General features: G+C 40.7%; 1 protein-coding gene across 4 annotated transcripts in view; it reads left to right on the top strand.

Moving 5' to 3' along the window:
- PLCB1 (phospholipase C beta 1) overlaps positions 1 to 16191 on the top strand; it is a 406093-nt gene that overhangs the window by 310374 nt on the left and 79528 nt on the right. For all 4 annotated transcript variants that reach the window (XM_074864428.1, XM_074864427.1, XM_074864429.1 and 1 more), the window contains exons 15-23: positions 1032 to 1102; positions 1713 to 1809; positions 5640 to 5724; positions 6819 to 6943; positions 7962 to 8116; positions 9868 to 10032; positions 11915 to 12014; positions 14286 to 14390; positions 15146 to 15255. In XM_074864428.1, the coding sequence (XP_074720529.1) occupies positions 1032 to 1102; positions 1713 to 1809; positions 5640 to 5724; positions 6819 to 6943; positions 7962 to 8116; positions 9868 to 10032; positions 11915 to 12014; positions 14286 to 14390; positions 15146 to 15255 (1013 nt within the window). The remainder of the gene's footprint in view (positions 1 to 1031; positions 1103 to 1712; positions 1810 to 5639; positions 5725 to 6818; positions 6944 to 7961; positions 8117 to 9867; positions 10033 to 11914; positions 12015 to 14285; positions 14391 to 15145; positions 15256 to 16191) is intronic.

Raw genomic sequence — 16191 nt, 5'->3', positions numbered from 1 at the left:
ATATAAGTATAAGTTAAACCTTCTTTTCCAGAGTCTTCTTAAGATGCACAGTGTATAGTTCATGGCAGCCAGACCCACTAAAGAGAAAGATAAGCCTGATATTCCTTAATGGTTTAATTTCTGGTGCAACCAAATCAAAATATTTTGGAGGCGAGGGGAGGCATTTGTTAATTAACAATAAAGAATCTGTGTCTTGCCCGTAGGAATTCGATGAGTACACCGCAATTGGGAGCAAGGCACTAGATGTGTTTTATGTGGTCCCATTTACTCCATCAGTGTGTTTTCAGGGAAAGGATGAGCCTTACGCATCTTCACATTATTTGATTTGCACTGCCCTCACCCGGTGCATCTGAGCTATGCCACCGGAGTCCCAACAGTGAGGCACACCAAAGCAAGCTGTGAAGGGAATTGATGTCCAGCTATTGCAGTTAGGCTCCTGTGCCAGATCCTCCCAGCTGCGCTACCTCAGTACGCGTACTGCGATACGTTCAGAACAGATGGATTTTGCTGAACAGCCCTTGATACCACCGCGTGTGAGGATCTCCTCAATTTTCAGGGGTGATTCCTTCGCCACCGTGGTGTGCGCTTCCTGGCAGGGGTGAGGCGTTCACCCAAGGTCCTGCAGGGATCCTGAGGGAGTTTCAACTCATGTCTTCCCAAACCCCAGGGCCGTGCCTCAAGCATGGGAACAGCTCTTCAGAGTAGTTTGTGATGCTATACCTGCGCACTGTGCACACTACGCACACCACAATGTTCTCTTCTCAGTGCTGATACCTAGCCCATGATTTCCAAACACTGAGCATCCAGCAGCTGCAAAGGCAGTTGTTGTTTGGTTGAGCAATAAGAACTTATCAATGCTGAAGATGGATGAATCCCTCGAGGCAGTGTATTTGATTTGTGCTGTGACAAAAAGCACGTGTATAATTTAGTGTCCTTCAAGCAGTGCTACTTGCACACCTTTCTTGAATTTATCGCTGGTAATTATAACTATTGCTTCAGCCAGTAATTATCTTCTGCTTAAAACTTTTCAGGAGAAGCAGAGATTGAGAGCGATGATGATGATGACTATGATGATGACTGTAAAAAGTCGTCGATGGATGAAGTAAGGGTGTAGATATGTTTTATGGTGATGGGTCGGTTCCAGCAGTTGTGGGTTGGCTTGTGTTACCAGGAGTGGGACTACCATCTAGTGGAGAAAGGGAGGCAGAACACCGAGAAACATGCCACCAACTTTCTGAAGTTGGTTGTTAATCGGTTTGAAAGAGCATCTTTGCTTTGTTTATTTATATTTTCATTTACTGAAGAATAAGAATTAATAGCGCCACAGCTGATCCGTTGTAGACAACTGCTTGTGGTATATTTAGCATTGTTGGAAGAAAACCTTGACATCAAAAACGTAGAGCTATATTTATTATTTATCCACCTGTACTGATCAATGTGCTCAGCGCTATGCATGTGTAAAAGTAATGCAGTCCCTTCCCTAGGAGCCACGTAAAAAGAATGAATACAGCAGCAGTTTAATTAAACATTTAAATTTTATTGCAAATTTTCTTCTTAACTATGTGAAGCTCCCTATGTGAGGCATTGACCTCACTAAGTCAGGATCAAGGAAGGATACCACGGTTGATAGGAAACTGGGCTTTGGTGTTTGTGGCCTCTGATGAGCACCATGGAGGGATCAAAACTGCAGCATTTTCCCTTCTCTGTCCCAGGGTACTGCTGGAAGCGAGGCTATGGCCACGGAAGAGATGTCTAACCTGGTGAACTACATTCAGCCTGTGAAGTTTGAGTCATTTGAAGTGTCAAAAAGTAAGTAAGCTAAGCATGAGCAACATCTTACACTGGAAATTCCCTAGTAAGTGTTTGGAAGAAAGTTCTGGAGAAGTGCTACTTGGCTTCTTCTCAGTTAGGTACAGGCACCCGAACAGAAGATGTTCCCTTGGTATCCAGCCAAATAAATCTGTGTTTATTGTGAAACCTCTGTTAGTCTAAATATCAGACTTTATCAACAGTAAACAGGCTGCCATTTCAAAAACATTTTTGGAAGTGTTGTACTTGCATTGTCTTTGTTGTTCATGACTGAAGAGTAACTTAAGCAGTTTGAGAAAGGTGGTCATAAATATTCCTACAGATTGAGCAAGTGCTTTGTATTTCACCCCTGCTACTTTTATAGAGGACTCAGGGTAAGCAGAGCCTCCCTTCCCCATATGCCTACTGACTCTTTCCTGCCTGTCTGTGTTGCATAGAAAAGGCCATCATTTCATCCCCCGCTGGCTTTTACAGAAGATGCCTTGCTAGGAGTGCACTCAGTGGCATCCTCAGTAAACACTGCAGCATCTTTTCCTTTCTTGGTGCAGAACCCCCCACTGTTTGCCTGCCCTTTTTCACTTTGTTTTGACAGGTTTCAATATGCTCTCAGAGCTTTTTAGTTAACGAAGTGTATAGCATTTTAATTTATTATAGATTTGTGGAGACCTTGGCAGAGGACAGGTAACTGGTGCCTAAGTCCCTGTCTGTACACGAGATTTTGCATTTACTCATGATGAATAATAAACATATAAGATGTTATCTACAATGTTCATTTGTATGTGGGTATTTATACAGAAAAACACACAAGCACTCACAAAATCATGCAGCTCCCTATAATAGTGTCCCTTTGGATGTTTATAATCTTCCCTAGCTCTAATGAGAGTTACAAGAACACAGTGGGAAGGAGATATTCCTTCTGGAAAGGAAGCCATGTGAATCTTAACAGGACAAGTTGGTGCAGCTGTTAAAAAATTGGCTTCTGTAGATTTCTTCTGTTCACATGCCCGTGCCTTTCCGAGTTTGGTCTTTTGTAAAGAGCTGCTGATGTCCAGATTTTTTTTATTCTAAGTCTTGATGTCACCTTTGATCAATCATACTGTTTCTGTGAATTCCTAATGTTAAGGATTTAGTATTTCTGGTGTTTGTGTTGAAAATATCATTATGTGGTAAATGTGACCAGTTCGTTAAAGCAGCAGCCTTCTGTAGTAAATGTTGCTGGCTGGTAAAGCAGTGGGCACTATAGCATGACTTTTGGGTTCTGGTCTTAGTCCTGGCCTGGACTCAGTGCTCGACCTTCATTAAATTCAGCAAAGATGAGCTGAATAAAGAAGGATTGTTAGATGAGGCTTGGTTGTTTTAATTTGCTGCCTATCCAGTTGTTGCCCAGATTTTGTTTTTGTTCACCTGACTTCATTTCACTAAGTGTAGAGCTCCATACTTGTCTTGAATACAGTTTCATCATTTCAGTGTTGCAGCATTTTCCTAATTTAATATTTTCAGATAATAATTAATTCAGAATTTGTTTTGATTTGTGATCCTGGCCTCCATGGTGATAATAGTACCTCACTTCTTCTGTCATTCACACATTTTTAAAGTGCGTTTTCTGGTCTTGCATCCAACTTGTTAACAGAAATACTGAACAGCACTGGATCCGTAACAGTCCTCTGATTGCCCTCACTAGATATGTTCCCTCTCTCTGACAGCAAGTAGCTGTAACTGTATTTTTTCAAGTTTTTCAGACAGTTTTTCAGAGTTGTTTCTCCACTCCATAGTGACTTCCTCCTGATAAGGTGGGTGATAAGATAGCACGGTATAATGTATCACAAGAGAGGAGTGTCTCTCCTGCACACTCTTTTTTCTTTAAAGGGCAAGTTTCTTAGTCCTCTCCAGATACTACAAGGAAATAATTGTTCTTATTTTAATTAGGAGTTTGATTAAGCCCTGGACATTTAGTAACCAAATCATTTAACAGCTACCAGTTCTGCTTTCCTACAGATGCTCTACTTTAAGATAAGGCTGAGAGATACAGTATATTACTACAACAAATTCTAGCACCTATATTCTAAGTAGAAAAAAACCACTATATATGTGTGTTGCTAGTACTATCCCATTATAAGGTGGAAGGATGGAATAAGAATACTCTCAGTGCCTTTATAAGGAGCTGAGATGGAAGTGAGCTGGCTGGAACAGAGTCTGGAGAAAGAGAGGATATTGCTTGTTGGAAAGGAAAACGAGTGGTAGGAGAGCAGCCTCTAGGGAATGGCAGGAATCTTTTGCCATTAGGAGATAACAGCTATGAATAATGGCAGGAACGTGGTGGTTGCTAATTAGAAATAGGGTCCACAATAAAATCAGAGTCCCAGCTGTCCTAGAGGAAGAGAATCACTTTTAGAACACCACGGTCATCCTCTGACACTTCAACATATACTGAAAATAGTTCGTAATTAGGAGCCTGGCAGTACATTTTCCTCTCACGTTGGCCCAAACAATCTAGCTTCTCATTTCTTTGGATCTACTGCTTCCTTTTTGGCTTCCTATAAGGAAAGTGCCCACCTGTTTGTGTCCTGCTTCTCTCTGCAAGACAAGTGCTTTTGTTCAGTTTTATCCCTCTCCTGCAGCTTCACAGTTTGACTTCAAGGAGCTGGCCAGGCTGGCCTCCTGGCCATCCCTGGATTACTGCAGCACAATTACTTCTGAAAACGGATGAGGGCAAGCCTTTTCTCTGCCTTGTTGTTTGCTTTCAATAAAGTGGTGAGGCTAGAGAGTTCATGTTTCAACACAGGCACTGTTTCCCTCATATTTAAAGAGAGCAGTGCTGACATACCTAATGGATGTGACCTCCCAGCACTGTGGCCCCTTCTAGGCAATCTACACAGCTGATTGTGATGAAATAGGAAGCTGTTGTTTTACAGGAATCCTTACCTTCTGTACAAAATTGTGAAGGAAAAACTACTGAAGTTAGAAGGGTCTTGCTTAGGCTTTCCGCTACAGCATGTTGCATGGGTACGTTGAAAGGCTGTGCACACATCAGGCAAAGGTGAGTAACGAATGATACACAAATTAGAGTTTAGTCCTACTGAGTTACAAGCTTAGGAGGAGCTTTTCACCACTGTCAGGTCAGAAAGTTTGACCAAATTAAAGAGGTCATAGAAGCTCTGTATTAGTTCAGGGTTAGGTCTGAAGACCTGCTGGGATGCAGGAGTGTACCTTCAGGCTTGATTAGATAGCAGTGTTTCCGCGGCTGTTTGAGACAGATGTGACCTTAGCCCGACATACTGAACATAACGAGAACTGCTGTAAGCACAGCTAGCACACTGCTTAGTTTAATCTGATACGGACATTAGTTATTATAGCTTCAAATTGCCTCCAAGCCCTTGCATCTGTCTGCAAAGACAATCTAGAGATCCAGCAGGGCCTTCTGTGTTCCCCACAAAAGCTGCTACAATACCTCTGCATCTGTGAGCCTTGGGCTCTACCTCTCAAATTTATCAACAAAGTATTTTGCAAGCAAACCTGAGAGATCTCTGCCCCTGCACTGACTTTCTGTTGCCTGGAGCTGGTCCGGTAGCAATCTCGGGCGGTACCAAGACCCTTAATTTGGACGGTGCTAACGTGAGTTCAGATGGAGCTCTTGAGTATGTGCAGAGTGAGCTTACTGCTGTCAGCAAACGCTTGTGTATGTAAATTCTTTGAGATCAAGGTGAAATGAGCTGGTGAACAGTGGATAGGTTAAGGGGACCAAGACTAAACCAGTTCTTTGCAGCTCATGTATTATATATGATTCCATGCTCTAATGCGTCACTGTTTTTATTTCCCCTTTAAACTTTCAGAACGCAACAAAAGTTTTGAAATGTCTTCCTTTGTGGAAACCAAAGGGCTTGAGCAACTTACGAAGTCTCCTGTGGAATTTGTGGAGTATCCTTGACTTTCAGAAAGCTGCTTTCTTAGCCTTTCTATATCTGAGATCTGTTACAGGGCTTTATTGAAATTTGGAGACAGGAGCTGGGGAAATAGGGAACCCAAATGAAATTTGTAGATTTGCCTGTCTTCCTAGATGAATTAATTGGCCTGAGTTCTGATGAGCTAATTTAAAAGCTGGCATGAGTCCTTGTGCTGTGGGCTAGGACTAGAGGGAATAGCCATAAACTACATATCGGAGACCTGATACTTAGTATTCTCATTGTTAAATTTATCATCCTATATGAGGTGGTATGAGTTATGGTGAGCAAATTGTCAAAATGTGGCTGACTTGTTTTTTTGCAAAGTCATATAAGAAAGCTTGTTTTCCCATCGTACCTCTAGTTCTAAGAGCACTGAACTGTTTTATTGCCATGCAATTCTCTTTTTTTTTTTTTTTTTAACAACTTTTAAAGAAAAGCTAAGGAGCGTTCTGTTTAGACCTTTTGATGTTTCTCAGTATCTCTCATCATGGCTGCAGTTAAGAATGAATGGTCAAGATAAAATAGTGCCTCAACAAAGATTAATGGAAAGCTACTTTCACAGATAACCTGCAGCATGTTCTCATCTCTGAGATTTGTAGACTCAACTGTAAGAAGTGCACACTCATCATTTCTGTCTGTATGTAGAGGCCAATTCTAATGCTTGTTCCAGAAGAGCACTTCTTAACTGAGCACCTCTCTCCACTCCAGAGAAAGATTCACTGTTTACAGCTAATTGGCCTCCATAAAGGCAATCTTAGGAAAATCCCAAATTAGTAACCGTAATGATAAATGGAATATTATGAATGCTGTCTTTTTTATGCATATGCCTGTGCTATTTCCTTGCTTATTCCGAGTACTCTGTACAGAAACAAACAGCACCTTTAATTACCCTGTATTTATCATATCTCCTCCAAAATTGTGGACCTCTGGAAGCATTATGGTTGCAGAAATCCAATAAGGAACCCACTGCTATTCTGTAAAGAATACCTGCATTTAAATATTGCAGTTGCACCTCTCTGCAAAGTGATTTTTGCCACACGTACTCTATCTTAACTACTCACCATTTAGATACAACAAAATGCAGCTAAGCCGAATTTACCCAAAGGGAACACGTGTAGATTCTTCGAACTACATGCCACAAGTCTTTTGGAACGCCGGCTGCCAAATGGTTGCTCTTAATTTCCAAACTGTAGGTAAGTTATGCTGGTCTCTGGGTTGTGTAAGCTGTACATTTCCACTTCTCTGATACCATTTCTGATTCATAGGTAGGAGAGGCTTTATGCATCAGAAGACGTCTAGTGATTGAATGATACTACAGAGCTCTTAATTAAGATTTTTAACATGGGGTTTTTGTTGTGGGTTTTTTTTTAGCTAGGAATATTCATAATTACCATGCTGTAGCTAGTATAATATGCATACATAATGCCCTCCATATTGTCATCATTTGTAAGTGGTTACCGTTGAGCAGCATTTCAGATCTGGCAGGGTTTTTTGTCCTGTGTCTTCCAAGATCTCATTATCTCAAGACATAAGGGAGTTAAATAGCAAATTCCACTTTAAAAGTGAGTTCTTAAGAAACAAAGACATTTGGGCAGCTAGATGCACGAGTCACTTTTGAAATAGAATGAGTTGTTTTCCAAGGCTATGTCTGCTCTGAGACATACAAATATTCCCATCTACTGCATCCCAGGACATATCCTGGCCACGTTCTGTCTGTGGGCACATGGTGCCATGGTATCATTCCCTTCTTCCTTTCCAGTTGTGCCCGTGTACGCACCACCTTTCTGTGGAAAACAAAACCCCACACAGGCAGAGTAAGGAAAACCTCTTTCACACAGTTTCAACCAAGTATCAGACAGCCAGTGCCTGATGTTAGAAGGGGTTAGAAACATAAGTACTCTGCTGGATTTGACACAATAGTACAATCAGTACAACACTGAGGGATTGAAAACCTAAGTGTCAAGGCTTCTTTTAAAATTTGGAAATGTTATCTGTTGAGTAGTCTCTGAAAGATGTCTTACAGATGTCTTTTCCATGTCAAAAGAATCTAAGAGGGTGTCTGCAATCACAGCTGAAGCCTCTAAAGCAAGTGTGCCATATATAGCTGTTTACATTACAGTTTGAAATTACAGTAATTGTTATTATTTTATTGATTTTTAAAATTGTTATCTATCCAGAACATAATTCTTACCAATATTTTCTAACACCTAGATTTGTCTATGCAAATAAACATGGGAATGTACGAGTACAATGGCAAAAGTGGATACAGGTTAAAGCCAGAATTCATGAGAAGACCAGACAAACACTTTGATCCATTTACTGAGAGTATAGTGGATGGAATAGTAGCTAACACCTTGTCCGTCAAGGTATGTACGCGGCTGGTGAAAACGCTCTCATGACAATGTCAGAGCATAGATACATTTCTGTTGTGCGGTGGCCTAGCAAATGACTATACTAAGTCAAGAAAAGAAGATGGATTTCATTTCATGGAGTGACATTTAATTTTTAAATTCTGCCTCACATTTCGTATTGTAAGATAAATAAATGTATTCTTATTGTATGTATTCTTTTCCATAGAAGTAATTGGGAAGTGAATGGATTTAAGAGTAGTTTGGATGTATTTTTTTAGTGACAAAGGGCTGAATTTAAAACATGCTGTTATGAAGTGGTAGGTTGGACTGGAATAGCTAGAACACCACACTGTTTAGTACAAATAAATTTTCTGGTTCCCTGTAAGTTCTCCAGCAGAACTCTGGAACCATAAATGTCAGCTGCAATTCATTGCCAAGTTGCTTTTCTTCATTCCTTTTTAAGGACCTCTAATGAAGTTCACGGACTGCCAGGAATCTGCAAATTGAGAACTACTTCTATAAAGGTTTAGAGCGATAAATTGCATTGGCTACGACAAGATCACAAATTTATACTTAGTATATCTCTAGTTATAAAAACATAAACTTTCTGAAATCTTGTTATTCCTTTTATGGACTCATCCATTACAACAGCATCTGTATTATAGAGTCCACCTGCAAAATATCCTCCTGTTTTCGTTGAGGGAAAACAAGTATTTCCTCTCAGGCTACAGACACAAGCGTAGCAGAGCAGTGCTGGGAGGGATATGAATAAAGTAGTAATCTGATGACATGCATGATAAAAAAAGATGTGCGGGAATGACCTTTTATGGTGACCTGTAATCATGGAAGCTTTCAGTTCCTCTTGTGGCTTTAGAGGCACTTTCTTCTGCAATTTTAGTAAATGGAGGTGGAAGTCATTCAATAGCTATTAGGAGATGCACAGCATTTTTAACAGGAATGAGCATCCAGGAGTCGTCAGACAGCTGTCAGAAGTCAGCTGCTTCTGCCTGCTTGGTGAAGACTCTGCTGGTTATAATGTCAATGCCCAGGCAAGATACGGCTGAGAACAGATTAAGATTTGCTTTAGGCAAGCCTCAATTTGTTAAGGTACAGTGACACTGCTACATATTCCTGTGCCTCTTCAGTTTTCTAAAGTAATTTAAGACCTTTCTCTAACTTTTAAAAGGTAAGAGATGTGTTTCCTGTTAAAAATAAGAGCTAGAAAAGACCAGCTATTTTATAGTTGTTTAGTTTTCGTAGTGAAAGTCCTCACCCTCTGTGAAGAGCCTTTATTAGAATATTAAGTTTTTAGCTTGTTTTCTCCCTCGCAATTAAAAGTGTATGTAGTTTCTCTGCTGTTTATACCTCTTTTCTTCCAGCATGTTTTGAACCTGTGTTGAAACTGGATAGAAATTAGAGTTCTCAAAGATACCGTGTCGTGGAAACAGGCAGCCAGACTGAGGATGAGATCCAAACGAGTATTCCTGCTGAGGGAAGGGCAGCAGCATGATCTCAAACACATTATCGCTCATAGGGGAATTCAGGACCACAGGGTCACAGGAAACCAGGCCTCATAAGTTGTTTCTCTGTGTCTGCAATATTAAACAGTGGGGTTTTTTTGTTTATTGTGGCTTGCGTTTTGTTTTGGTTTTCTTTTAAACGCATACTATCTGATCATTAATGAGAATTATCCATCTGCATTTCAGCCCCTCATTTCCTAATCCACCAAAGCGGTCTCTAGTGATCCTCCTTTGTTTTGGTTTTAGATAATTTCAGGTCAGTTTCTTTCTGATAAAAAAGTCGGTACCTACGTAGAAGTCGACATGTTCGGCCTGCCTGTGGATACAAGAAGAAAAGCTTTGAAGACAAAGACTTCTCAAGGCAATGCAGTTAATCCTGTCTGGGAAGAGGAAACCATAGTTTTCAAGAAGGTCTGTGTAACACTTGCTTCCCAACCATTCATTGTGCTTGTTTTATCACTGTCCAGCGGGGTAATTCTGTGTTTTACTGAAACTTTGCATTTGTTAGAAAGAAGAAAAAGAGATTCTGAATAGTTATTTCTTGAACTCTTTATTGCTAACCACTTTTGGTGTATTTTTACTACTCTCGTCATGCCAGCTCTGACTAAAATAAATGAGTTTAAAGTCTCCTTGATTGTTTCTCTGACAGCTGGAAGCAGCAGACATGTTGATAGATTCACCGTGCCGTGCTATGAACGAGCAAGCCCGGATCCCAGCAGCAGTTTAGCTGAATTACCATGGCGTTTTGCCTCGGCTGAACAGCCCTCCCGTTAACCTGCGAGCAAGACAGTGTGAATACAGCTATAACAATCTGGCTGTCCAAGCTAGCACATTCAAAGGAATCTGTTCTCTGCGTAGCACTAGATTGTGCTATATAAATACAGCCTAGGTGATGAAACCACTTAAATCCCATCCACTTGAAATGAGATGTAAGCTCCTGAGTTACTCATGCAATTTGAACAATATTACTCAGACTCAATTCTCTAAACTTTGAGAGAGCAAAAAATACTGAGGATGTTTTAGGATTGTGCAACACGAATGTCTCACTGTGCTTCCCAGCATACTTGCAGCCAGTTTTTTAACAGAATCTCTGGGTTTTTCTTATTGGACACTGTGGCTAAGTGAATCCTGAGTCCAGGTGTTTGTAAAGCAATTTCTTTCGTATTTCTCTCAGCAAATGTAGTTGGCAGGGATGTTTATACAATTGGTACTTGCAGCCCTGCTTTCTAGGGAGTTACAGCCCTTTTCCCTGAATATTTGGCCTTCTGAATGACTTTCCTTTGGCAGCCTGCCAGAGCTTAAGTTTGGAAACATCACTAGCATTTTTGTTCTGTAATGAACTTCTAATTAGTGTACTTCATTTCTCTATTTAGTTAACAATTGTGCCTGACTGCCTGTGTGCTCAGAGAAGCATAGATTACTATTTTTAGTAATGTTGAAAATAAATTAGAGAATCTCTTAGTTTTGGATTGTTGCCTTTTTTATTTTTCTTTCGTTGTCTACATAAATTTTAACATATGCTCTGGAAAAATGCTTATCAAAAATACATGTATGTGTATTTGCATTAAGCAAGAAAATGAGATGAATTATGCTACACTTTTTTTTTTTTAAGTAATATTAAAGTTTCCTATCTTAGTAGGGTAGTTTAGTAACCTTTTCCAATTTCTTGTTTTCTTTTTTCGCTGTTTGGCCTTGTTTCTTATGTAGTGCCAAGAAAGCATCCAATGCTAGTAAACATCCTGTCTGATTATACCTTTTTAGCACAGCCAGTGAGTATGCCACAGCACTGGAAAATTCTACTGGGGTTGACATGGTTCACATAATTCATACATTCACGCTCTGCAAAACAGGTTGAGTTGCTTGTTGGGTTTTCAACAGTAATATGCCTATCAGTGGCTTTTCTTAGAAGTAAGTAATCCCGCTGGCACAAACACAAAGGAAAAAAAACATGTAGGGCTGTGAGCAATAAGCAGAAAATAGAGCAGCATTCAAGTGCGATAGGAGTTGAGCTGTTATAGTCTCTTGTATCATACTGAAAATACTGAAATTGCTGGGTTCAACATACTGTGCACACGTCCCACCTCAAGTTTCTTGATTGAAAACTGTTCCTGTGAGAGTTATTTCAACACACAGGTGTATACACCCTGACCTCTTATCTGGTAAAACCTTCCTATGGATGTGTAGATGTTACTGTCTGCTAGACCGAACTTTCTGTCTGCTGTATAGCCTGTGTCTGGAAGGAGCCGTTTCATTCAGAGCGAGAAGTTAATAATGCAACAATACTGCCTTCTAGGTCGTTTTACCTTCCCTGGCATGTTTGAGGCTAGCAGTGTATGAAGAAGGAGGGAAGTTTATTGGTCATCGGATATTGCCAGTCTCAGCAATTCGACCAGGTAAACTTTGTTCTCCATTGAGACGGACATTGTGTAGTGAAAAGAAGCAGCAAGGCAGAATCCCAGTGCTGTAAATCAGCAGCCAGTCTGCAGGTTTATAGCAACTGGGGATTTGAATAATCTCTCTCAACTTTGAACCATATTTCACCAGAAATTTAAATTTGTAATGAACCAGGAAAACCAATAGAATTAAGCATTAGAGTGGTGGTTGGCACTTACTGGTCTCCAACAGATCAACTGCATGTTCACAGTTCTATGCTAAAAAGTGCAATTGTACGCTTTTAAGAGGAAAGAGGACAGCAACGGTCAATTTTGATGTCATCTTTGTGAGAATGGGAGTGTGCTGGGAATGAAAGCAAAATATGCTCCTCTAACTTAATTTTTACATGCATGCAAGGACTGACCTATATGCAAGCTATTGTATCTCTGCAAAACCTTTAAATCAACCCAAAATGACTTTCATCTTTATTGCTGAAAATTAAAAAAAAAAAAAAAAAGAAATCGTTACTGGTCTCTTCCAAATCATATAATTATTTCTTTTATAATTAGTGGCCACTTAACTGAAAATTGTCTTGTGTGACAACTCAGCCCTAATTTTCCAGGCCAGAGACTTGTTAGAGATGATGTTTCAGAAAGATGCGGTGACATTGGCATTCTGAGCCAGAGAGAAGTGTCCGACTTCAACACCAGCTTTGCCAGCGAGGGGAGGGAAGGAAACTAAATTAGGGCAAGCATATGGGCCATAAACATTCCAGCTTCACTCCCAATGGAAAGGGAAGAATATCTGTGTCTGCCCTGTACCTTATCTAGCCAGTCCCAGCAGTAACTCACATGTCCCTGTATCTTCTTCCTGGAGACCTGATCTCAGGGAATGTATAAATCAGTCTCTTCTCTTGCCACTGGTGTTGTCAGGGCTCTTCTAAGAAGAGCTCCAAGTGGTTTTGTCTTGGCTCGTGTGGGTCACATGGCCTCTCTGCAAGCACAAACAGGCTAGCCACAGGAGGTGGCTGCTGGGCATGTCAGTGCCCCAGGACTTCCTCACCAGTTGTCACTTCTCTTTCCCTTTTTCCCTTTTCTCTACCCTGCTCTTGGCCATGCATCCCTGGCCATTCTGTTGTACCAGCTCTACCAATCTCCACACCTTTCTTGAGCCAGCTCAGCGTATCAGTCCAGCAGAAAATTCTTAATGGATATAATTGCCTCATGGAAGACCTGCCAAGCTCCAGAGGAAGATAGGTGATTGGAGAGGAGAAGGGGGATTGTGAAGGATTTCCCTCTTCTGGTGGAAGCGAGCTCTTACCAGGGCCTTAGAAGAACAGCTTCAGCCATGGTGCGGGAGGCACCAGTTTGTGAGGCAGAGGATGCAGCTTTGCAGCACTCCAATGCTCTAAGAGTTTGCTGGGTCTGGAAGTCCTTTCCTCCCATTCCTACCTGTGCACTTCCATCACTGTCTTTAAACTGGCATTAATACGTCTGACTTTATGGTGAGACATTTTGGGGAGCTAAATTGGTGGAAAACTCTTCACAGTTTCTGAAGTTTGCTTTTTCTGGAGTTTAACTTGCTGAACTGCCTATCTGTAAAGTCAGAAGAGTGTCAGTAAACAAGAGAAAGAGCAGGAGATGGTGGTAGGTAACTGGGAGAAAGGGTTTGGGGCTGCCCCATCTGTGGTGCTTCGCCATTAACTTGGCTAAGCTGCACTGTAATGTGTGCCCTCACTCTTACAAGACAGACAGCTTTCAAAACAGGCTGAAAATACTCTTTTTTCAGATATATTTCTAAGGTTGGTCACATGATGGGATTCATACACACATGCACTTTATAGACATAGTGCCATATTGTTTTTTAAATTAGATACTGTGCTGTGGGTGGACTATTACATTTCAGTTTTAATTGACTGTTCACATTCCTGAGTACTACAAGGGTCACTTTTGAAAATTAAGTAAGAGCAATGAAACTATAAAAAAATCCAGCCAAAGGTAATAAAATGGAATGTATCAAAAATTCTATAAATGACAATTTTTAACATTATTCACTGACGTAAAAATAAAGGGAAAATACTATTTTAAACTGCAGTGTCACGTGCCTTTCTAACAGTCCCTTGTCTGTGTACTTATCTCTGAAACCCTTCAGGTAAATCTTTCCCTACCAGAGGTCCCTGGGGTTGCTGGCTCAATTGGAGCCACACTATAAATAACAAATGATAACACAATTACAGTGGAAATGCCTGTGGAAGAGTTTATGCTCTGAACTGGTTGTTTCTTATTTTGCAGGCTATCACTACATCTGTTTGAGGAATGAGAGGAACCAACCTTTGACACTGCCAGCTCTCTTTGTGTACATAGAAGTCAAAGACTATGTACCTGATACTTACGCAGGTAATTCTGTGACATTTTCCTACTGGGAAATATAAAGGTTAATTAAAACACAAAGTGAGTGTGGTGTAGATGACTTGCCACATTGAGATAACAGTCCTGTGAACAAATCTTTGCATCTGGTAGATCATGATGTCTCATCACTCATACAAGATGGCTTGATTTACAGCGGCCTGCCTGAGGTTTAGGATTAAGGCCAACTCTTTTATTTTCAGCAGACCTTGTGTGACTCTAAGGAGGAAATACCCCAGGCGTTTACCATTGAAACACAAATGAAACTTTGCTTACATGACACAGTAGTATGCAATTGTTTCCTAAGCGGAGGAAATTGCTGTGCTTAATGTAAAGCGTGGAATCAGCTCTAAACAAGGATAGGTTTAAAGACCATACTGTGCATCGGCAGTGAAAAACAGTATTCTGTATAGCTATTTTTTTAAAAAACAGGATTTTTACTAATGCTCCTCTGTGCCTCATGTGAAGCAGGATCCTAGCTGGCTGATGCTGCAAGCTTTGAAAATCCAGCATAAAACACTGCGCAGAAAATTCACATCCACGAGACCCAAGCACAGGCTCAAAGAGGGTTTGCGTTAGAGTATTTGTGCATGATGGTGTACTCCCCTCTGCTGTTGTTTCTAGGACCTAGGAGTACCTATCAGCAGCAGACCTGTATGAAAAATACGGTCTCATTCTTAAAACCTGAGGAGCACTGGAACCATAACATAAGAGTTTTGAAACTGAAGTATTTGCGTTCTTTCTAGACGTGATCGAGGCCTTATCCAATCCAATCAGATATGTAAACTTGATGGAGCAGAGAGCTAAGCAACTGGCCGCACTGACTCTGGAAGATGAAGAAGAGGTAAAGAAAGAGGTAAGGGAGGTTTCAGAGTCTCTGCAAATTATGTTACAGTTTTTAAAAGCATCTACTTTGCTTAGAAAAACAAATATTGGAAGTCCCTGGGAATTGTATCTGTTGACTACTTGAACATCTGTAAACATCTCACCTAGAATGAGACCAGGGTCCATTACAGCCGAGAAGCATGGCACTGTGTGTGGTTTCACTGAAGGCAGTACGTTGTGCACGTAGCAAGATGGTGTTCAGAGCCAAAGAGGCACCAAAAGCTGTCATGTGTATGCTGATTTGCAACTTTGTAATGTAGTAAATGACATATTTGTAAGTCACAGCCTATTGTTTTCCAGTGTGGTGCTGACGTTTCCTCTACAAAAAAAGACAACTCTGTCAGTAGCTTTTCCTGAAAATACCACAGATTTTCCAGAATTTCAGACTCTGTTTCTGGAGAGGTTATTCTGTTCAGAAACATCTGTGTACCTCAGATTATGATGTCTCTATACGTTCTCCATGAGCAAACGTGCCCTAGAGACCCAGTATAATCATACAATAATTTGGATGGGAAGGGGCCTCTGGCGGTCAACTGATCCAACCCTTCATAGATCTTACAAAGAGAAGAGGGAGGAGACCATAGAGTAAATAAATGTTCAGGCCTATTCTAGTTTAGCTGAAACCTGTGGGAGCCACATTTTCAGTTTTTAGGTATCTCTTTGGGTTTATGTGGTTACCTATGGACTAACCTGTAAACACTGTTTTTCTGTATAATTGGAGGTGTTGTGCATACGAATGCATAGATGTTAGATTTTGAGCATAATTGAGAGTACTGGCAGTCCAGCTTTAGTTTCTGATCAACTCTATGCACATTCAAACATTCAGTCTCTCTGTTCCAGACATTGTCATTGGGACGTCTTCTAGCAGTGCTTGAACATATCCACCTTGTCTTTTAAAGATTGCTTG

The sequence above is a fragment of the Strix uralensis genome, chromosome 3, assembly GCF_047716275.1.
Source record: "Strix uralensis isolate ZFMK-TIS-50842 chromosome 3, bStrUra1, whole genome shotgun sequence".
In the NCBI taxonomy this organism is placed as follows: domain Eukaryota; kingdom Metazoa; phylum Chordata; class Aves; order Strigiformes; family Strigidae; genus Strix; species Strix uralensis.
The sequence above is the reverse complement of the archived record's forward strand: the minus strand, read 5'-3'. Positions and strand labels throughout refer to the sequence as shown.